The 23,954-nt window shown below is 40.1% G+C and overlaps 1 protein-coding gene across 3 annotated transcripts in view; it reads left to right on the top strand.

Moving 5' to 3' along the window:
* Window positions 1–23,255, top strand: part of ppfibp1b (PPFIA binding protein 1b) — a 116,059-nt gene extending 92,804 nt beyond the window's left edge. For all 3 annotated transcript variants that reach the window (XM_060923758.1, XM_060923759.1, XM_060923757.1), the window contains 14 exons: window positions 7,362–7,422; window positions 7,598–7,630; window positions 7,718–7,889; window positions 11,995–12,136; window positions 12,262–12,393; window positions 15,128–15,278; window positions 17,035–17,146; window positions 17,262–17,350; window positions 19,361–19,483; window positions 19,572–19,697; window positions 19,777–19,965; window positions 20,084–20,257; window positions 21,892–21,957; window positions 22,041–23,255. In XM_060923758.1, the coding sequence (XP_060779741.1) occupies window positions 7,362–7,422; window positions 7,598–7,630; window positions 7,718–7,889; window positions 11,995–12,136; window positions 12,262–12,393; window positions 15,128–15,278; window positions 17,035–17,146; window positions 17,262–17,350; window positions 19,361–19,483; window positions 19,572–19,697; window positions 19,777–19,965; window positions 20,084–20,257; window positions 21,892–21,957; window positions 22,041–22,127 (1,657 nt within the window). In that variant the 3' untranslated portion in view covers window positions 22,128–23,255. The remainder of the gene's footprint in view (window positions 1–7,361; window positions 7,423–7,597; window positions 7,631–7,717; window positions 7,890–11,994; window positions 12,137–12,261; window positions 12,394–15,127; window positions 15,279–17,034; window positions 17,147–17,261; window positions 17,351–19,360; window positions 19,484–19,571; window positions 19,698–19,776; window positions 19,966–20,083; window positions 20,258–21,891; window positions 21,958–22,040) is intronic.
* The last annotated feature ends 699 nt before the right edge of the window (window positions 23,256–23,954 follow it).

Here is a 23,954-nt window from a genome sequence, read left to right as displayed (position 1 = left end):
TTATTGTTGCTATGTCTTGTGCGATATGAATGGACAGCTGATGTGTGGATAAAGAAATTTTGGAAAGTGTCAGGGAGATCTTGGTTTTTGTAAATAAACTTGTGAATGAATAAACATATTTGGTACATAGTCAGTTTTTGAATTGGCAATAAAGAATATTTTTCAAAAAGTGGTGCAGATGGAGCATATCTGTTCAAATATGAAATGAACCTTAGGAACTTCTTCTGAATAATGCATAATTTGTTAAGATGAGTAGGGTAAGAGGCTGCCCAAACAATATTGCAGTAATTCAAATAAGGAAACAAGAAACTGTAGTACAGAGTTAGGTGGGCTGAGGGATGTATTAACGGACAGACCTTTCTTAATATGCCCAGCATCTTCGTAGACCTTTTGCAAACGAGGTCGATATGATTTGACCACTTAAGTCTTTCATCAACTATAATTCCCAGAAATGTAGTACATTTTACTTGCAATATTTCAGAACCGTTAATATATAATTTAGCTAGCTCTTTTGGGTAAGACTTATTTGTGTTGCAAAAGATCATGAAGTTACATTTCTTTCCATTAAGTGTTAATTTATTGAGTTGGAACCATTTAGAAATATTAGGTAATTCATCATTCACACTATTAATCAAATGATTGAAGTCATTATGTGTTGCAATAAGATTAGTGTCATCAGCAAATAATATGGGAAGAAGATGTTTTGCAAGATATGGCTAAATCATGAAAATAAATCAAAAATAATAAAGGGCCAAGAATTGAACCCTGAGGAACTCCGTGTATGATTCTGGATTTGGTGGAAGAGTATCCATTTAGAGATGCATATTGTTCTCTGTTTAAATAATTTTTAAACCACATTAGGGCAATATCCTCCACTCCATATCTATTTAATTTGGAAATCGAAATACTGTGGTTGACAGTATTGAAACCTTTACTTAAGTCTAAAAAGACCCCAAGGGCAAACTTTCTCTCATCCATGGCGGTTGAAATAACATTTGTTAGCTGAAGTAATGCATGCTCTGTTGAGTATTTTTTTCAAAATCCATATTGGTGTGCATATAGGATGTTATTTTCAGCTAAATGCTTAGATATTCTTGAATAAACTAATTTCTCCAAAATTTTAGAAATGCAGGGCAGGATGGATATAGGTCGATAATTACAGAAGTCCTTGGTATCACCTGTTTTGAAAATAGGAATAACTTTTGCGGCGGCATGGTGGTGTAGTGGTTAGCGCTGTCGCCTCACAGCAAGAAGGTCCGGGTTCGAGCCCCATGGCCGGCAAGGGCCTTTCTGTGTGGAGTTTGCATGTTCTCCCCGTGTCCGCGTGGGTTTCTTCCGGGTGCTCCGGTTTCCCCCACAGTCCAAAGACATGCAGGTTAGGTTAACTGGTGACTCTAAATTGACCGTAGGTGTGAATGTGAGTGTGAATGGTTGTCTGTGTCTATGTGTCAGCCCTGTGATGACCTGGTGACTTGTCCAGGGTGTACCCTGCCTTTCGCCCGTAGTCAGCTGGGATAGGCTCCAGCTTGCCTGCGACCCTGTAGAACAGGATAAAGCGGCTAGAGGAGATCAGATGAATAACTTTTGCAATTTTGAGATCAAGGGGAACAACTCCAGATTGTAACGATAAGGAAAGAATGTGGGTTAAAGGTTGAATTATATAATTAATAGTTTTTTTGATTAAAATGCTCTTTATGCCATCATGACCTGGTGCTCAATTTTTTAATTCCAAGATGATATCATGGACTTCCTGTACACTTGGAAAGTCAAAGGTATGGAGAGGAGGAAAATGCCCTTTAATCATGTTACATGGGTCCACATGGGAATCCAAAATACTCGATGCAAGAACAGAACCAACATTGACAAAAAAAATTGTTGACAAAAATGTGATAACTTTTTAAAGTCGTGTTTGAATCTATGGTTTGAATGAGGTGTGCAGAGAATAAACTGAGTAATATGGCTCATTTACACAAGTTTAATTTATATAGCGCCATTTACAGACCCAAGGTTGCTTTATATAAGGGGAGAAAAAAATTGTTAGACCAAGCAGAGGAGGAGGAAGAGAAGTATTCATGGAAAAGAAAAGTCTTTAAATCAGATTTGAAGGTTGAGAAAGAAGAGCAGTGTATTTTCCTTGTCTACGTGATTTAATCAAATTCTCTTTCATGCTTAATTGGAGACATGGCAAGATTCTGCTGTTATTGAGCATGATAAGACATATGCGTGCACGAAGAAGGATTTTAAAATACAGTTAGGTCCATATATATTTGGACACTGACACAAAGTTTGTTTTTTTACCTGTTTACTGAAACATATTCAAGTTATAGTTATATAATGGACATGGACATAAAGTCCAGATTTTCAGCTTTCATTTGAGGGTATCCACATTAAAATTGGATGAAGGGTTTAGGAGTTTCAGCTCCTTAAAGTGCCATTCCACCATTGGATGTATTCTTTGGCATAAAATACAATATATTTTATGACAACATGACTAGACAGAGAAATCTTTTAGCTTCAAAATGATATATCAAACATAATTTTTTGACAACGACAAGTATATTAATTTTGCGACCAAAGTCACCTACCCTTTTAATTTCCGCGCGGTAGTGAAACGTGATGTCATCGGCAGGTTCCCCTTCTTGTGTACCACGTCACGTGTGACGTGGCACAGATTATCAGCAATGGCGGATAGAACGCGATTTCCACTTGTCGATTGCTGTGCCGATATTCACCATCGACCGTCTCCTTTGGGCATCACTTGCTATTTTCCTTCGCTTCTTTTCCGAAGCTGACAATCGCATTCTATCCGCCATTGCTGATAATCTGTGCCACGTCACACGTGACGTGGTACACAAGAAGGGGAACCTGCCGATAACATCACGTTTCACTACCGCGCGGAAATTAAAAGGGTAGGTGACTTTGGTCGCAAAATCAATATACTTGTCGTTGTCAAAAAATTGTTTGATATATCATTTTGAAGCTAAAAGATTTCTCTGTCTAGTCATGTTGTCATAAAATATATTGTATTTTATGCCAAAAAAATACATCCAATGGTGGAATGGCACTTTAACTTGTGCCACCCTGTTTTTAAAGGGACCAAAAGTAATTGGACAATTGACTCAAAGGCTATTTCATGGGCAGGTGTGGGCAATTCCTTCGTTATGTCATTCTCAATTAAGCAGATAAAAGGCCTGGAGTTGATTTGAGGTGTGGTGCTTGCATTTGGAAGATTTTGCTGTGAAGAAAACAAGTGTGAAGAAAACAAGGAGCTCTCCGTGCAGGTGAAACAAGCCATCCTTAAGCTGCAAAAACAGAAAAAAAACATCCGAGAAATTGCTACAATATTAGGAGTGGCAAAATGTACAGTTTGGTACATCCTGAGAAAGAAGGAAAGAAAGCACTGGTGAACTCATCAGTGCAAAAAGACCTGGACGCCCACAGAAGACAACAGTGGTGGATGATCGCAGAATAATTTCCATGGTGAAGAGAAACCCCTTCACAACAGCCAACCAAGTGAACAACACTCTCCAGGAGGTAGGCGTATCAATATCCAAATCTACCATAAAGAGAAGACTGCATGAAAGTAAATACAGAGGGTTCACTGCACGGTGCAAGCCACTCATAAGCCTCAAGAATAAAAAGGCTAGATTGGACTTTGCTAAAAAACATCTAAAAAAGCCAGCACAGTTCTGGAAGAACATTCTTTGGACAGATGAAACCAAGATCAACCTCTACCAGAATGATGGAAAGAAAAAAGTATGGCGAAGGCGTGGTACAGCTCATGATCCAAAGCATACCACATCATCTGTAAAACACGGCAGAGGCAGTGTGATGGCTTGGGCATGCATGGCTGCCAGTGGCACTGGGTCACTAGTGTTTATTGATGATGTGACACAGGACAGAAGCAGCCGGATGAATTCTGAGGTATTCAGAGACATACTGTGTGCTCAATTCCAGCCAAATGCAGCCAAACTGATTGGCTGGCGTTTCATAATAATTAATAATAATTAATTGGGGACAATGACCCAAAACATAAAGCCAAAGCAACCCAGGAGTTTATTAAAGCAAAGAAGTGGAATATTCTTGAATGGCCAAGTCAGTCACCTGATCTCAACCCAATTGAGCATGCATTTCACTTGTTAAAGACTAAACTTCAGACAGAAAGGCCCACAAGCAAACAGCAACTGAAAACCGCTGCAGTAAAGGCCTGGCAGAGCATTAAAAAGGAGGAAACACAGCGTCTGGTGATGTCCATGAGTTCAAGACTTCAGGCAGTCATTGCCAACAAAGGGTTTTTAACCAAGTATTAGAAATGAACATTTTATTCACAATTATTTAATTTGTCCAATTACTTTTGAGCCCCTGAAATGAAGGGATTGTGTTTTTAAAAAATGCTTTAGTTCCTCACATTTTTATGCAATCATTTTGTTCAACCCACTGAATTAAAGCTGAAAGTCTGAACTTCAACTGCATCTGAATTGTTTTGTTCAAAATTCATTGTGGTTGTGTACAGAACCAAAATTAGAAAAATGTTGCCTCTGTCCAAATATTTATGGACCAAACTGTACATGGGGCTGTACAGAAGGAGGAAGGGTCCGACCCACTGGAGGTAGCAGTCCGTGCTCTTCCAGCTGATCAGTGAGAAATGATGCTACCTCCAGCAGGTCAGACTCAATTTGAAAAGAATATCATATTATAACGTGAAACTTTTTTTGTGTGTATATATAGTGCAACTGCGAACAATAGCTAACTCGGGTACTGAACTCGCCAATCAAATTGGTTCACTGCTGCTCAGAGATAAAGAAATCGTTACAGTCAGGGATTGAAAGGGAAGCATGCATGGCTGGAAACCCACGTGGCTGAGAAGAGCGAGAACTTCTCCCTACCAGAAAAGGACAGAACCAGATCTTATTGCACTGTTCTCTGGCAGTTTCAAGAGCAAGACCAGCCAGCTCATTAATCACAAGTGCTCTAATAAGTCAGGTGATTTCCTTACAACACATGGGTCATCCAGTCATGACTACCACCCTCTTTAACTGAAAACGTACAGTAGGACAACCTGCTGAGAGTGAGTGGTTATACATGAAGTGCCATCGGGTGCTTGTTCATTCGCTTTTTAAAAGATTGAAGACTCTGATTATTCAGTTTACCTACAACTGTGTCTGGGAGGTTGTTGTTGAAGAATGAAGGAAAGTTCTGTCCAGTGTAGATGTTCTGGCTTTTGGCATTATCCGGGCATGGGTAGGCATAGACGTGCCAGTACGGGTAGTTCTGCAGGAGACATATTGGTTTGGCAGCATAGCTTGGAGGTCTCTGGGACAATGGCTGGTGTGCATTTTGTTAAAGAACTTTGACAGAGGCAAGCTCCCTTCTGTGTTGGAAAGTAGCGATGGCCAACTCCCTACCAGCAGTGGCCTGATCTACTCCAGTGATTCGGAGAGCTTTCTGTTGAATTGAGTCAAGCTGGTTTAAGACAGTTGGAGAGGCACGATAATGTGAAAATATATATATGTTATTTACCAGCAGGTCCGTATGGTGAAATACCGTGACCGAGGTCTTGAAAGTACTGAGCGAGGCCCTCTGGGCCGAGGTCAGTATTCAAGGCCGAGGTGACGGTATTTCGCCATACGGACCGACCTTAAGCTGGTAAATAATATATTAATTTTTTTCTTTACCAAATTCTAACAGAAAACGGGAGCGCCCGAAAGAGAAAACCGAGCTGAGCCACCATTTTGAATCCTCATTCACGGCTGTAATGCAAATTGCTTTCTCCTCGGTATACAAGTGCACTTCCATGGCAGGAAAAAAAACTACATTTTGCCGCCTGTGTAGTCCCCTATTTATACAAAATTGAGTCATTCAGGATTCAGCCATGTTTTTGCTCAGCGTTAGCAAGTTAGAGGTTTTTAGCTTTCTCCTGAAATGTTTTATTTTATTTCTTCCTCCTCAGGGTAGTAAAACTTGCTTTCGCTGTGAACACTGTCGTTATCGCTATCCATGCTGTAAAATTAACGCTATTCTCCTGAGAAATGCTGGCAAAAATTTGTAAGATTTTTGATAATCTTATAAATAAATCTTATAAAAAAAGATAAATGTTGACAAAAATTGCTACGATGTTTGCTGTTGTTGTGAACGAGCGAGTCGCCAGAGGTCCATAACCGGGGTCCGTAACCAGGGCCCATACCGTAGGATACGGACCCGCTCACCAGCCAATCAGAGCACAGGATTTGGACCGCGAAAAAAATAAATTGTTATAACAAACTTTTCATGTTATTACATGGGACAGATTTGTTTTTGTTTTTTTTCCCCTCCTCTGGTGTGGTAGAAATTCACTTCTGCATATTATTATGTCCATTATCATCAATCAAAATCCTTTCCACGCCATGTGGCGCATAGGGCGGCGCCGATCCCTGTTTCCGTAGCCCTCGGCCTCTCGCCTATTACCTAGCTAGGGTTACAGTGGGGGGCTAGTCCTCTGGTAACCGCGAGAGTTTGACTCCCTACTCGCATCTGTATTGCAGCGTGCCTTGCCAGACGGCAGTAGGTACCCCTTTTTTTTTTTTTTAAACGATGGTCTTTGGTATGACCAGACCGGGAGTAGAACTCGCGATCTCCCGATCAAGAGGCGGACACGCTAATCAGCACTAGGCCAACTTGTGGTCATGTCCATTATATGAGGGGGAAAAAGTGAATGGAATGTTATAATTCTGGTGCAGTTTTGAGTAAACTTGGTACGGCCATGTTGCTGAAAATTGCGCCTGTTGCATGTACATCCAGTCTTTGATTTTTCAGTCTGTAATACTTTGGACATTTTACAAAGCAAAGATACTTTATTAGAATTACATTACTGAACCGGGCGGCACGGTGGTGTAGTGGTTAGCGCTGTCGCCTTACAGCAAGAGGGTCCGGGTTCGAACCCCGTGGCCGGCGAGGGCCTTTCTGTGCGGAGTTTGCATGTTCTCCCCGTGTCCGCGTGGGTTTCCTCCGGGTGCTCTGGTTTCCCCCAAAGACATGCAGGTTAGGTTAACTGGTGACTCTAAATTGACCGTAGGTGTGAATGTGAGTGTGAATGGTTGTCTGTGTCTATGTGTCAGCCCTGTGATGACCTGGCGACTTGTCCAGGGTGTACCCCGCCTTTCGCCCGTAGTCAGCTGGGATAGGCTCCAGCTTGCCTGCGACCCTGTAGAACAGGATAAAGCAGCTAGAGATAATGAGATGAGACATTACTGAACCTTGTCTGGTAAAACTAATCTTACTGAAATTGTACTTCAATTGAAAACGAATTGAAATCACATGTCTTGAGTTTAATGCTTCAGAGTTTTTGGTTGTGAATGAATGATAATAGCCTCTCTGTATTGCAGAAGTGTGGAGGTCCTCAAATCTAGCAGCCTGACCAAACTGGATGGCAGCACAAGTGAGAAGGTGAAACTGATTTCACTCAGTGATTTTGGGAAAATTTCAGGTTTACCAAAAGGAGCATTTTTTGTGTCTTTTTAGCGAAGCTTCATTAGCAAATATCGGGGGGGGTTGTTTGTTTGTTTTTTTTAACTTTTTTTTTTTTTTTGTGTGTGTGTGTGTGTGTTTTGTTAAATCCCAGAGGCCTTTAGCTGTTGTAAAGAGTCCAGCAGAGGTAGGTTTTGCTCAACACCATTTTCTCTGCGTTCTTAACTCGATTATTTGTGACATCCTTGTGAAATATTATTTCTTATTGCTGTAGAGTCGTGCTTTTGAGGAGTTCAACAAGATTACAGCCTTACCACCAAAGTCCACTAGCAGCTCCCGTGCTGTTGAAGATGACACTTTTGGTACAAAGAAGGCGAGATCCTCCTTTGGACGAGGTTTCTTTAAGCTCAGAGGAGGCAAAAGAACAGCCAGTGCTCCAAATCTTGGTAAACCTGCTTTCTTTTTGAGTAGTCAAGGCTTTTTTTAAAACTGTCATTTCAACCATATACATTTGGTACAGTACACGGTTAAAGTGAAACAACATTTCTCCAGGACAGTGGTGCTACATTCAACATCACAGGACTACAAATCCACATATAACAACAAAGTGCAGCGAGTGCAAACATTGCAGATGATAAACTACACACAATGTAAAGTGCAAACAACAAGGACAGTGCAAAAAAAAAAACAACTAGCATAAACGGACAGTACAGTGCCAACCAGTACCCATCACTGATGATGTGCGGAAAGTTTCAGTGTGCGTTTTGAGGTAGTATATGTAAAAAATAAATCAATAAATGTAAACATTCCCGGTGTCCGAAATTGCTCACTCATTCACTGCTCCCTATATAGGGAATTACTATATAGAGGACTATACAGTGAGCTCATTGGTAAAATAAAAAGACGCTTTCGGACTCTACTCCGTCGTGCTGGTATTTACGTCATTACTGTCGCACAATTAAAATGTGCCAGATCAGCCTGGGTTTTCAAAATAATAAATACATGCATGTGTTTTTGTGATATAGATAATTATACTGAGCGTATTTCCCACATTAATAAATACAAAGTACCTGCATCTTTCAGTTTTTTTAAATCAAGGCTGAATACTTTCTTCTTTGCCGCTGCCTTTGATTAAATCAAATTTGAGACTTTTAATTTGATTTCTTTCAGCGTGACTGCAATGCATGTGGTTCATGACCATCGTTGTACACTACTTTTCGTAATGCATTGTGGGATACTTTGAGTGCACCATATAGGGTGTAAATAATCCTCACTAAGGTTTCGGACAGCACTACAAAATGGCGTCCCCACTATATAGTGAGTAGGGAGCAATTTTTGGACACAGGGATTGTGTATGTGAAAAGCATTGTAAAAAAAAAAGTGATGGTGTATTGTTCTTCACTGGACAAAGACTGCAGTGGGAGTGATGTGATCAACAGTCCGTGTGCATCAGTCCAGTGTTGCACATCTGAGAAACTTTCATCAGCAGTACTTTTGAAAGGTCCTCAACCATTAACCGTTCAAAAAATAATGAAAAACATAACCTAGAAATTTTACTTTATCTTCTTTAAATGATCTTGACAAGCTAGGGAAATAATCATGTGTAAAAGTGGCTCTTGAAGTTCCACCCTGAAAAGTTCAAGGTCCTCACCATAGCCAGAAGAAACCACGACAAACCACACAGAGAATACTACATGATGAAGGGAGATGGTATTCGACACAGCTTGGGACCAACAGAGGAAGAAAAGGATCTCGGCATCGACATAGATGGAAGACTGACATACCATAACCACAAGATCAACAGCATGATGGGGCTAATAAAACAGTTTTGCTATATAGAGCAGTTGTCAGACCACATGTGGAGTATGGAAACGCTGTATGGAACCCATCAGCTATTGAGAACATGCAAAGATGAGCCACCAGCCAAACCAAATTTCATCACTGAAAGGCATGAATTACAAGGAGAGGCTATGAAAGCTCAACCTATCCACTCTTAGATACAGACGTCTTAGAGGAGATATGATCGAAATGTACAAGATGTTGACTGGAGTGAATGACAGAGACGCTATGCCCACCCTGGAGGACCACCTCCTCTAGACCTAAAAACCAATGTCAAAACCAAGCACTCTACAGATCTGGATATACAGGACCAATAGGCCCTTCATCCAGGACTCATCTATGTATCTATGTATTGAAATGATAAAAAGCTTATTTTCCTACTCGTTTAGTAATTTCCAGTTTCATATGAATGAGAAAGCCAACCTAGATGTAGGGCTCCAAGATAACAAGCATGATGGTGTTGGAGCTATGAGACGTGGAGAGACTAAAGAACTAAAGCACTGCTGCATCACTGTTTTTAAGTAGAGATGAAATCTTGTATCCTTATCCCCTCTGGCACCATTATCAGCAGGCAGATGAACAGCATTATGGGTAATACAGTAAACCCAAGTGAAAATCGACCACTGTGTTTATGAAACGTGCTTAAACCGAAAAGTCCATTCAGAGTTTAATGATAAAGTAGATCTTCTGCACAATTGAACCAATCATATTGCTGATAAATATTAAAAGTAGATGGCCTTTCGATTTCATAAAACCGGTGAAATTTAGTTCCCGCTGAAATTTGGTCATTGTGGTGACCAAATGTATGACCATTGTGGTACGTTTATTTCTGTAATATCTTTAAAAAAAAAAAAAAAACAGGCCATTCTGTGGCTGGGAAGTTATTTAATTTGAGGGGATTCCCGAGCAAATAATGTGCATGAAATCACTCGCTTCGCGCAGTCAAGCAGACAGAGGAAGTCCGTGTGCGCATGTGCAGGTTTACCTTCTTCTTCTCTTGGGTTTTAGCGCAGCTGGCATCCACAGTGTTGCATTACTGCCATCTACAGGTTTACCTTTGACCATGCACTGACAGTTACATCATTCTGTCGCTAAATGAACAGCTGATCACACCAAGGTGCTCGCTGACCGCCGATATTTATTAGTTTGATCTTGCTTTTCCTTTCCTTCGCAACATGTCTTTTCTTCTCGGTTTCCATTAGTGTAGTCAGTCTTCCACGTTTCATTCGCACACTCACATCCTCCATTTTTCTCTCCTGTTTCAGATTTGTATCCCACAATGCCTTGCGCAAACGGGGAAAGCCCGCCACGTGATGCATGACATAGTATCTTGTATTGCGTCACGGTGAAGCAAGAAAAAATAGCAGAGACTTTAGGGCCACGTGGCCCTAAATTCATTAATTGATCTATTTAAAAATAAAAACTAATAAAATTGGAAATCTGTGATTCGAATTCAGTAGCTTTCAGTCCACTAAACAAAAATAATTCCGTGTCAGGAAAATTCTTTTTATGACCTAAACCTGAAAAATCTGAAAGTCAGTCTACCTTTAATAGATAGGTCATTCAAGGTGGATCTTTCCTTTAAATATTCACATCTCTCTAAAATGTTGTTAAACTGCAATCAAAGGGTGCATGCAGTGATGGATGGATGGATGGATGGATGGATGGATGGATGGATGGATGGATGGATGGATGGATGGATGGATAACTTTGTCATTCACCTGTACATTCAGAATGCACATTTGAATGAAATTTTGTTCCACTGGCTTACATCAATATAACTATTCCACATAGTCCAGTAAACAAAATATCAAATTTTACGATTAGATACTTAAAAAAAAATTTAATAAAATATACTAACTATACTATATATATATTAAATATGTTGCACAATAAAGGATTTATAGCAGCATGTAGGATATTGCACATATCCCGGATAGTGAGGTTCTTGTGCAGATATATATGGTAGGGGATTATTTAGAGTTCAGGAGTCTGATGGTTTGGGGGAAGAATAATACCGTCATATATCTGTGATGCAGAGTAGTGAAGTCAGCTGAAACGTTAAATTTCACTTTACATCTTAAAATCCATCTTATTTTTCACGCATGCTTTTTCCACCCTTCTAAAACCGAGCAGTGATGGTAAATGAAGTACCCTGCTGAATTTTCTCATGTCTTTGGTGCGCTTTGTCATTCCACTCATGCCACTTTACCAGAAGGAACCGGCTGGGTTTGCAGAATATGGAAATGTAGCGCCTCCCAATAACATGTTATTACAGAACCGCATTCCTCCACTTATCCAATCTCGCCACATACACACGGACCAGACCAGAGCCGTTGTATGCAAGAGACTTGGCTTTAAAGTGCAGCCATGACCTATTAAATATCACCCTTTTATAAAAACGTTTCCTTGTGTATTGATACTTTTTTTAAATCCCATGCATGTGTGCGTGGCTTTTGTTTCCCTCAGCTTCAGTTCTTCTTTAATTCTGACCATATGTCATTCGCGTTGATGTCCTATAGCACTGTTTCTAGTATTTGTTGTAGGGTTGTTTTCCACTGAGCTTTATGAATACGTTTGTGTTTGAATTAGCAACAACTTTTCTTTCTTTCTTGTGAAATCTAACAAGATTGGTCATTGTGCTTGTCAGTTCCCTGAATTAGAATATTATTTGCTAGTTATATCGTTTCTGTTTTGTGTGTGTTTGAACAGCTGAGACGGAGCATGATGGTATGGATCACTTAGATCTTGCAGGGATGCCACAGAAGTCAAGCAATAGTGATAGCACACACACACTCTCCAGCTGCCTAGAGGGCAAGAAGAAGTCGAAGGGAATCAAAGCATTCATAGGAAAGTGAGTATTCTCTCTACCTTGGTGTATATATATATATATATATATATATATATATATATAAATAATCGCCATTCCTTTATTCCCTACCTTTTAACCAAACCGGCATACATTACTCCTCACTAAAGGCTTACAAGAAGTCAGTCAACCACATTCACCTTGGACGACAACCTATCAGAGAACGAGTTCAAGCGAGGCGGCGTCCGAGCCACAGCCGGTCCTAGGCTGGGGTGGTCACGTGACCTGCACAACACTAACAGGTCAGTCAGTGTTCACATGCACAAGTGGGCTGCCCTTGCTAATCAAGTAAACAATCCAGCACTGATGTATGTGAAGACAGCACCCCCTGGTGGTGAGCCAAAGCCTTCATGTACATCAACAGTGCCAACACAACTTACTCTTGTTAATTTCACCCAGCTCACATTACTAATTTTTGTTCTGGTGCGCTCGTTTCGACTCGGGTTTTCCAGCTTGAAAGTTGTGCTGGTGCTTTCTGTCAGAATTCATAGAGAATGTTTTGTGTTCATTAATGTGAACTAAAATCTGGCCGTGTAGGTTGACTAAGTTTAGGGTTAACATCTGTTTAAAATGTGTATCAGAAATGTACCTGTGTAGTGTCAATGTAAGAATAGAAATGACTATTCCTCTGTTGAAAATGGTCAAAAAAGCCTTTTTTTTTGCATAAAAAGGGGAAAAATGATGATGATAATGTTGACTAATAGCCTTTCACCAAAGTGTTAAATCAAACAAAAACAGTGATGGTGAAAAATGGCAGCTGCATGGAAACATTTCAATTTCTATGATGGATATCAGCGAAGAAATTTTGTAAAACATCAGAGGTGGGTAGAGTAGCCAAAAATTGTACTCAAGTAAGAGTATTGTTACTTTAGAATAATATTACTCAAGTAAAAGTAAAAAGTAGTCGTCCAATTAATTACTTGAGTAAGAGTAAAAAGTACTAAGTGAAAAAACTACTCAAGTACTGAGTAACTGCTGAGTAACTTTTGTTTATTGATCAGGATGTCATAACAGGCAGAGATTTCATATATATTTCACACATATAAACTGTGTGTGTAGAGTTCTATGTATTAACAATAACAACAAGAAGCTCAAGGCAGTCTGTACATAAACCATAACACTGTGTGCGCATGCACGTTCACTCCATGAAGTGACTGTTCAGCTTTAACAGCAGCTGGCTCTCAATTTTGCACTGTGAAGCTGTGACCTTTTAGCCATGAACAGGTGAAAACAATAATAAATTAAATATTAATTAATTAAATCTTTACAAAATAACATAATAACAAAACAATGGGTAGAGGTTACAAAGAAAAAGAAGAAAAAGGCAGTCTGCACATAAACCATAACACTGTGTGCGCGCGCGCGTGCATGTTCACTCCGTGAAGTGACTGTTGAGCTTTAACAGCAGCTGAACATCACACGTAATATCTCCTCGTACGAAAAAGACTGGAAATAATCCTGTAAGATGCGATCAACGATGTTAATCCTTTCATCTCCCAAAAAGTTGTTTACTGGCTCCATCTCGCAGAGGAGTTAGCAAGTGGAAGTAACAAGCAAAAAGGTTGCTAACTAGCTGCCAGTGCCCAGCTTGGCTGGGTGGTGGGGATTGCTGTCAAGCTAACAAGCTAATGCCCTTCCTTTTGTGAACAAGCACTTGTAGACAAATAATAAAACAAATCTCACAGAAAAAAACACCTAAAGTCTTCACAAATCCCTCCAATCCACAACAAATACAGTAGCTTGAAAAATGGAGATTTCACAAACGATATGTTACGCGTTTTGTTATTTAGTAAGTTTTCACCAGTCTTCCATTCCCAGTTTTTGACCAGAACCGTGTACAACTGTAACACTATTGAAGAGCTGACATTAGGCGAGCAACCTTATTTTCATGAGCATTTTTTGGTTTCACATCAATAAAAAGTGATTGTTAGGAAGATTTTTTTGTAGTTTTATTTCTTGGTTCTCTGGTGTGTGTGTGTGTGTGTGTGTGTGTGTTGCTGTCTGAGGCCGCAGTGCGTCAATACATTTCCACAAAACAATGTATTTTACAGTTATTTATGATGTTAAAACAGGGCTAACGTCTGCCTACGAAGACAGCCAAAAGCACACAGCCTACTTACCACAATGTGTTTCCTCAAATTCGACGTTGAGTTTTTATAAGCTGAAACGTCCACTGGTTTGGGGAGACACATGTGACACTGCATAACATAACTATTATTTTTTGTTGTTTGGAGAGTGAACATGGTTTGTATGTGTGGCCAGGGGTGTGCCTCTTCAGCTTGATGAGAAACGCTGGCCGCTGTCTCTGCCATTTTCCTTCTGCTTCCGTGCTCTTTTCCACCTGGACTGCTCTTGCCGCGGGAATTTTGTGTGCGGGCGCGCACGGCGGCTTGGCTCTGTGTGATTGGCGAAACAGAGTTAAACCATAGCTCCTCCCACTATGGCTCTGGCTGCTACATTTGATTGGTGAGACGCGGTCACGTGACAGAGCCTCTGCTGGAAGTCTCAACAAAACATAAACAAACAGACCACGCATCGCACGGATCAATAAAAATAAAAATAAAGTAGCGAGTAATGAGCAGAATATAGCCCAATGTAACGGAGTAAAAGTACCGCTTCTTCTTCACAAATATACTCAAGTAAAAGTAAAAAGTATGCTGCATTAAAACTACTCTTACAAGTACAATTCATCCAAAAAGTTACTCAAGTAAATGTAACGGAGTAAATGTAGCGCGTTACTACCCACCTCTGTAAAACATTGAAAATATACCTTTTTGGGGGGCAGTTCTGGAAACATTTCAGTTCAGGAAAGTCTATGTAACTTATAAACACACACAATGTAGTCGATGGTAGAAATTATGAAAGGTTTTCCCAGGCCAACACACAAAGGTTCTCAGTTTTAAAATACCAGACTTGCACTTCACTTAATCTTGCTTTACTTTTGGACCTGAAATTGCGTGTGCTTGTGTGAATCAGTGAGGTGGATGCTCCATTTGCGCGCTGGTCCCGGGAGCAGGTGTGTGACTGGATGCAAGAGCAGGGACTGGGCCTGTACGTAAACCTGGCCAGACAGTGGATTTCCTCAGGACAGACTCTCCTGCAGGCCTCTCCTCAGAACTTAGAAAAGGTGAGCACTGAGTTCATTATATAGAGATTTACTGGGATGATGCCAACTGAGGGAATTTTAGTTTATTTTGGGGGAACGTATTCTGAGTAAAATGTGGTGTTTATGATTTGAATACTTGGTTTCAGGATGGTTACATTACAGTTGCATCTCTACAACCAGAGAGTTCTAGCTGGGTGATGAGGGGAGAGTGCTGTACCCCAGTCCTTGAAAGAAACACTGTGTATATTAAAGCAGGCTGTCTCGGCAAACTGTCTAAGGGTTGATGAGTTTATATTTTTCCACGTGTGCAGTTGTGTGTGTGTCTGTCTCTCTCTCTCTCATATATATATATTTATTAGTGCTGTCAAAAATGTCGCATTATTAACGCGTTAACTTGACTCAATTTTAATGGCGATAATTTTTTTATCACGAGATTAACGCTCTGTGACACGATGTAGGTTTTTCATAAGCTTTTGAAACTGCCAGGAACTTGGAACAGAGACTTTGCTTAGAAAAACGATAGCAGCTAGCCACGCCCCGCACAGCCAGAGTCCTCTGCACTCCTCCCTCAAAGAACCAGCGCGGGCAGGGCGCGCTAGTAGAGATGGGATTTATGACTCTTTGATGGGATCCGCATCTTTGTGATCCGTTCTTTGAAAAGAGCCGTTCAAAAGACTGGCTCATTTGGCTCTTTTTAAATATTTATTCAGTTTTAAGAAGACAGCGTCTAAAGAAGCCAGATCCCTCTGAACTGTAAACTCAATGCTATCCCAGAAATCCTTCCTGTAATATGCAAATTTGGCCACCTCTGATTGGACAGCGCGACGCATCAACAGGCAGAAAGTGTAAAAGTACAAAATGTGTTAAGTGACCTGAAACAGTAAAGATCAGATTCAATGCAATATTTATCAACGAACAACTTAAAGTTAATATAATAGTGTACTTTATATTATAATCAAGCATGTCAAGCCTACCGTCACTGTGTAACCTGTCTCTCTGATAGACTAACTCAAGCAGTAGATTACTTCACTCATGGTTCTCTTGTTAGTCTCGGGACGAAGAGCCCTGGTGCTCAGCTTAGGTTTCAGCTTGCAGTGGCTGTGTCAAGACGTGTTATGCTTTGCAATAAGAAAAACATTAGTACAAAACAAGCCCATTCACTTTTTTATGCTGGGAAGAGAATTACAATGGTTTTTCGTGTGACAAAAATGTGCGATTAAATTGCGATTAATCGCGAGTTAACTATGACAGTCGCGACATTAATCGCGATTAAATATTTTAATCGCTTGACAGCACTAATATATATATATATATATATATATATATATATATATATATATATATATATATTTATTTATTTTTTTTTTTTTTAAATTTTATATATATATATAAAATAAAAATAATGTGTGTATATGAGAGTATTTATTTATTGAATTACTGACAAAAATAAAGGTAGAGAACATTTCAGATTTTTATTTTGGAGCCAGAATTCACGACCAAATAAAATTAGGTAGCTTCAGGTTTAAATCCGAATACAGATAATCATTGTGTTACACCACTATTTGGTGGATTTTTTTTTTTTAACCGAGATGATTTTTTTTGAGTGCTTGATGGATGCTTCTACTAAGATTAATTGGACAATACAATTAATCTTCAGTCTTTAATTGAACTCTTTACTTTAAAAATACCTGTATTAATAGAGAAAAGTCTGCTTTACTGTATAAATTACTGTATAAAGAAAGGTGTTTGAGTAGTGTGTGTGTGTGTGTGTGTGTAGGAGCTGGGCATCAAGCATCCTCTCCACAGGAAGAAACTGCAACTGGCCCTACAAGCACTGGGCTCTGAAGAGGATGATAACAAGGGCAAACTAGACTACCAATGGGTGACCAGTAAGAACTGGTGTTTCCAATTTTACAGTATCCAGTTTTCCACATTTTTTTTAAGGTCCATTTAACAACTTAGGTTTTTTCCTCATTTATATTTATTTCTGATCATTTCACTCAGGGTGGCTTGATGATATTGGACTGCCTCAATACAAAACCCAGTTTGATGAGGCAAGAGTGGATGGGCGAATGCTTCACTACATGACCGTGGTGAGTTTTCTGTTTTAGTATCAACATCCCACAGCTTTGGACACCTGTCACAGCTTTGTAAATGTGTACATTTCCTACATGAATGTTCCTGTAAATATATTTGCAGGGGTGGACAAATAAGTGGCCTGAAAGCCCTGCACAAACAGATTTCGTGTCTGGGGCGTGGTTTTTTTTAAGTGTTGTTTTGTTTTATTTAATAAATATAAATGACCAAATTGTTATTGCCTTTTCTCAAAAACTCAAATTTTCACAAAGGTGCCGTATACATTGATGCTGTAGCTATAAAGCAAGCTACTTCTGAATTCCACTTCCTGTTGCTATACATAGACGTAGGTGTTCTAGTACAACAGTTTTTACTCGGTGTATTTATTGCTGTGTGAATGACAAATGAACTTTTCAGCATCTCAAAATTCTTCTGCATATTACATGTTAATATATGTATCCATATGTATTTCATGTAGTCACCTCCAGTTCAACATGTAGACAGAAAATAATATAGAGATTATTATATAGAGGATATATATAATTCTTATATATTATGTAGAGAAAATAATATAGGGATTAATATAGGGACCTCATGATGAGTGTAAAATGTTTGTAAAGTGTTTTTGTTTGTTTGTTTTAAATAATTTTAACAAAGTTATTTTTTAAAAAGCAAATTAAAAATAAGTGCTGGATAAAAATCCATCTATCTTGTGTAAATAAAGATACAAATTTCACTGTCCGGAGGTCAAGTGTTTGAGATACATTACCTTGCACTAACAATCGTGTTCCCTGTGGTGGTACACGTTCATCATTTATACGTACTGTACATCGTACAGTCAAAAGTCATCAAAAATCAATTCAATGCATTACCATATTCTCTTAAAGCTAGACTGCCTTTCAGATTTTTCAAGTGTAGGTCATAAAAATAATTTTCCCTGACACCCAATTATTTTTGTTTAGTGGACCGAAAGATACTGAATTTGAATCACAGACTTCCAATTTTATTAGGTGGTTTTTTGTTTTGTTTTTTAAATAGAACAATTAATGAATTTAGGGCCACATGGCCCTAAATTCTCCGCTATTTTTTCCTGCTTCACTATGACCCTATTCAAGCTACTACGTCATGCATCACGTGGTGGGCTTTCCCCGTTCGCGCAAGCCATTGTGGGATACACATTTGAAACAGGAGAGAAAAATGGAGGATGTGAGTGTGCGAATGAAACATGAAAGACTGACTACAGTAACGCAAAGCGAGAAGAAAAGACGTTATGTTGCGAAGGAAAGGAAACGCAGGACCAAACTAATAAATATCGGTGGTCAGCGAGCACCTCGGTGTGATCAGCTGTTCGTTTAGCAACAGAATGATGGAACTGTCAGTGCACGGTCAAAGGTAAACTTGCGCATGCGCACACGGACTTCCTCTGTCTGCTTGACTGCACGAAGCGAGCGATTTCATGCACATTATTTGCTATGGAATCCCCTCAAATTAAATAACTTCCCAGCCATAGAATGGCCTGATATTTTTGAGATATTGCAGAAATAAACATATATCACAACGACCAAATTTCAGAGGGAACTAAATTTCACTGATTTTGTGAAATCGAAAGGCCGTCTCGCTTTAAGTATGGAACTCTGCTCTGCTATAAATGCTAGCCAGACTTGAATTTTTTGCAAGAATAGAACATAACATCTCCTAGCAGAAATGTTGACTGATGACTTGCTGAACTTTCGGCAAGGGCACAAACCCAGTGTGCTGCATTATAAACTTTCTTAGAAGAGGCTAATAATCATAAACTCATCCGTTTACCTTAGTCTGTATTGATATGCTTATAAACTAGTTCACTGTACGTTATTACATTAGGTTCCACTTTTTAACCTTGTCATTTTCTGGACGAGCAAAACTCAAGCCTGGGCGGTTACATTGGATCTTTTAGTTGCCTGGTGTGCTAGCTAATGAATTTGATTTGTCCACCCCTTGTTTGAATACAGTAGAGTTTTAACAGTGACCTCTCTTGTGCTGGTCAGGATGACCTCCTGTCTCTGAAAGTGGGCAGTGTGCTGCATCACCTCAGCATTAAGCGAGCAATCCAAGTGCTGCGCCTCAACAATTACGAGCCCAACTGTCTCCGACGCAGACCCTCAGACGAGGTATATGTTCTGCTGAAATTTTCCAGAATGTTCTAATCCATTAATGCTTTGTATAAGCAATGTTCTTTCCATCTGTCTGCCTTGACAGAACAACATCACTCCAGCTGAAATCTCTCAATGGACCAATCACCGTGTGATGGAGTGGCTGCGTTCTGTGGATCTGGCAGAATATGCCCCTAACCTAAGGGGCAGTGGAGTTCATGGAGGACTGATGGTGAGCTATACGGAGAAAGATGACTGTCCTGCAAGTGTTTGAGATTTGTGCTTGAATGGGTGTGTGTTTGTGTGTTTAGGTTCTCGAGCCTCGTTTTAATGTGGAGACAATGGCACTGCTTCTGAACATTCCTCCCAACAAGACCTTGCTCCGAAGGCACCTGGCTACTCATTTTAACCTGCTGGTGGGCTCCGAGGCCCAGCAGACAAAGCAGGAGTGTATGGAGAATCCTGACTACACTTTACTCACTGCAACCGCTAAAGTCAAGGTACAGCTCACCAAGCACACTGCAGGACTTTACAGACTTTAAATCTGGTTACCGTTGTCTTTTATTTTACTCTTGGTTCATTTAATCTGGCTGAACGCTCATTTTGCTTTGTATTTAGCCACGAAAACTGGCATTCGGGAGCTTTGGGACTTTGAAGAAGAAGCGGCAGGAGGATAATGAGGAGTATGTGTGTCCCATGGATGTGGAGATGCCAAAAGGACACAGTTTCCAGAAGGGATTGAGAGGCATGGAGCTTCATATTTATGAGGATGACCTGGACCGACTAGAGCAGGTGAGGTTCTTCAGATCCATCAGTTGCATTAATCTGTACACTAAGACAACATAGTCCTTTGCTATTTTACTTCTAGGTGGGAGTATGCAGTGCCTGTTCTTGCTGCATGTTCTTATTCCTTTATTTATTTTTCTTACATTTGTGTTTTTGGTACGGTGGTGTAGTGGTTAGCACTGTCGCCTCACAGCAAGAAGGTTCTAGGTTCGAGCCCAGTGGCCGACAGGGGCCTTTCTGTGTGGAGTTTGCATATTCTCCCCGTGTCTGCATGGGTTTCCTCCACAGTCCAAAGACATCCCGTTAGGCTAATTGGTGGCTCTAAATTGTCCATAAGTGTGTGTGTGTGTGTGTGTGTGTGTGTGTGTGTGTGTGTGTGTGTGTGTGTGAGTGAGAGAGAATGGTTGTTTCCCAGGCCCAGAAATGGGAGGGTTGCGGCAGGAAGGGCAACCGGCGTAAAACTATGCTCCAATTAATGACCTGTGGATCAATAGATGACTTGCAACCACGTGATCAAAATGTGCTATGTCATGAGCGTCCGCCATGATGGTGGATACACAAAGCAACTAGGATGGCAGCCGCTGAAAGCGTGTCTGTAAACAATGCTGAATTTTCTCAGTATTACCACAATTTGAATAGTCGAGCGAAGATTCGATAAAAAGAGAAGATAGATATGTGTGGTTTTGACCCATATTATTTTAAAAAGTCAGACTTTTCTGAAGATAAGAGACTTCTACCGACCATCGAGTGCCCAGATATCGCGTCCTGTCTGGTTTGGCTGCCGAAGAATCAAGTCCGACCTTGGACAAAACACAGCCTATTTTCTGAGTGGGTGCCCAGTTTGGATTGTTTCTATCGTAAAATTTTGCTGATGCTCCTAGAAGCGAAATGGTAATACACATGTTAAAATTATAACAACGACCGAGTGAACCACAACAAGAGAACGCTCATTTTATAGCAAAATTCTAGCAACACGAAATAAAATTCTTCCATGATATTATCGAGAAAGCTTTTGAATCTCACCTGAGATAAAATGATTACTGCAGACACGAGCTGTTTTGGTTTTAGCCTCTGTTAGATCGGCCCTGCCGATGTTGTTCAGCCGTGCTCATCTCCTCTCCGTACTAAGCCTCAGAGTTTCCTCGCCCTCTTTCTGAATCACGGACGGAATTCTCAAAAATCAGAACGTGCCACGGTCACGAGTACTGTTGTGACCACAACCATATACAGCTCAAAGATATGGCATAGCTAGAAGAACACTTAAAGCAGTGGAAAAACAAAGAGTTACGCATACGTGACTTTTGTATGGAAAGTCACTTGACCCCCGCGTTTGTATCTCCACCAACATGGCCGACATCCGGGTTTCTACTTTGCTTTGACGTCACTTGCAAGTCAAGGGTAGGGTCCACATGGCAGCAACCTGGCAACAGTGCTGGACAAGGAGGGAGATGATGGTGGCGTGTGTTTTTGGTTGGTAGGTTTTGTCTTGTTTTAATTTTTTGGCTGTTGGTCGAATTTGTCTGCTGGTTGTCAGTTGTGTTTTTTTGGTTCTTTTCTTAAAATTGTGTCCCAGAATATGAAAGGTATAAATTAAACTGAATGTTACTTCTTAACACTTTTTTTTTTTTTTGTATCCACAGATGGAGGATTCCGAGGGAACTGTACGACAAATTGGGGCATTCTCAGAGGGCATCAACAACTTGACGGTACAAAGGACAAGAAATTAAATATAACATTTTTATTAAACATTTTAGAATGTGTAATGAGTGCAATTTTTTTGTGATTTCAGAGTATGCTGAAAGATGATGAGTTCTTTAAGGAGATTGTAACATCATCCCCCAACCCCAGCGTGACTGATGATGACTCCAATGTTTGAGGATGTTTTCTGGGCCCAACTGCCCAGAGTGGTGCTGCTGTGATCAGAACTGACTATGCCAACCTCTCTGCCCATCTCTCTCTCTCTCTCTCTCTCTCTCTCACTCACAAACTGTCAGTGCTAGCTGTACCTTATGAGTGTCTTCACCTTATATAAATTCTGATAAAAGAACCACAATAGTGTTTGAGACAGTGCGGAGTAGGTGTCATTCTTTAAGCTAAAATGTGTCGAGGTTGTGAATATGGCTCCCTGCAGCAGATGTGTGTTGAATAGTCAGTCTCATCTTTCCTTTACATTGTATGATTACAACGTAGTTGTGCTTCAGTGACATTTTTAAGGAGAGTTTTTAAGGGAGAAGATAGCAGCCCTACTGTACTTTTCCTCCCAGCTGGGGACTGGACATTTTATGCACGTTGTTGGTTTGTTTGTTTTTTTCCTCCCTTTTTCTACTGGCCTTCCACTCCCATCTGTTGTGTCCATTATGGCAAACAGAGCACAATGACACTTTTCGCCTCTGAATAATAGAATTTATTTTAGGAAATTAGATTAAAATACAGTGCAGGTTTTTTTTTGTTTGTTTGTTTGTTTTTTAAAGTCCTGTTAAACACTCCTCGTAAGAATTGCCAAATTCCTCAAGGACCACACGATGTCTGCCTTATTCACATTTTTCTTAAAAACGTTTTACAGTATTCCATGGATTTATACAAGGTCCATTTGACCCTGAATGCTGCGTAAGCTCATATGCTCATTGATGTCCCTGTTTGCATGCAATTTTTAACACTATGAAAACTCAGTACATGTTTTGTGAAGGAATGGTAGCCTATCCAGGTTGTATTCCTAACTTGTGCCCAGTGTTCCTGGGAAATACACCATTATCCACCATGACCCTTACCAGGATAAAGACATTACTCAAGATGAAATCTAATAAAACCTCAGTACAATGTATTGGATGCCCTATTTGTACAGTTGCATGTTATTTAAGCTTTTCTCATTTTTAAATATTGTGCAGCAGTTAACATATCATAATTGTTCTTATTACTTTTTTTTTGACAGCCATACTTGTGTGTTGTTTTTATTATTTTCATTTGTAAAAGGTCAGTAAATTAAAGTATAGCACAGTCTCATTTATTGATGTCTTGGAGTGTTTTCCTTTACACCCCCCCCCCACCCCACCCCCATCTTACCCCAAATAGGCTTGAGTTACTGCCGCTCTCAGAACCATCATGGATTGGATGTGATTAAGCCACAGCCTAACCCAATCCGTGTAGAGCAGAAAATCATCTTCTCTAGAACAAATAAACATCAGTGTTTCCTAGTCCTACTCCTGGAATTCTCTGAAACCAATTTCTAATCTCTCTACGTTCAATTCTTGATTTGAGAGGGCTGAACAGGTTCCTAAAACGCCTTCCATTTTGCTTGTTATGGCTGTCTGATACAGTGGTGCTTGAAAGTTTGTGAACCCTTTAGAATTTATGTTTCTGCATAAATATGACCTAAAACGATCACCAAAGCCAAGCCCTCCATGAATACCTTCATAGCCTGCAGCAGTTTCTCCAATATGACCATTGAAATCACCACACAAGAGCAAGGTCTCTGAACCCCCTACTTTTGACACAGAGAACTGCAGTAGATCATAGAAAGCATCTTTGGTGCTGTCGTCTAGACCTGCTTGCAGGGCATATATAGAAAAGATGGTAAGAATGGTCACACCAATGTTGATCTTAAGTAGACATAACCTATTGGATATACGCTTGACATCCAGCATGCTCTCTACCCACTTCTCCGTGAGAAGTATTCCTACACCGCCTGTCCCCTTTTCATTCCCGA

Source organism: Neoarius graeffei, chromosome 6 (genome assembly GCF_027579695.1).
Source record: "Neoarius graeffei isolate fNeoGra1 chromosome 6, fNeoGra1.pri, whole genome shotgun sequence".
Taxonomy (NCBI): Eukaryota; Metazoa; Chordata; class Actinopteri; order Siluriformes; family Ariidae; genus Neoarius; species Neoarius graeffei.
Note: the sequence above shows the minus strand (reverse complement) of the source record. Positions and strands in the feature narration are given on the sequence as shown.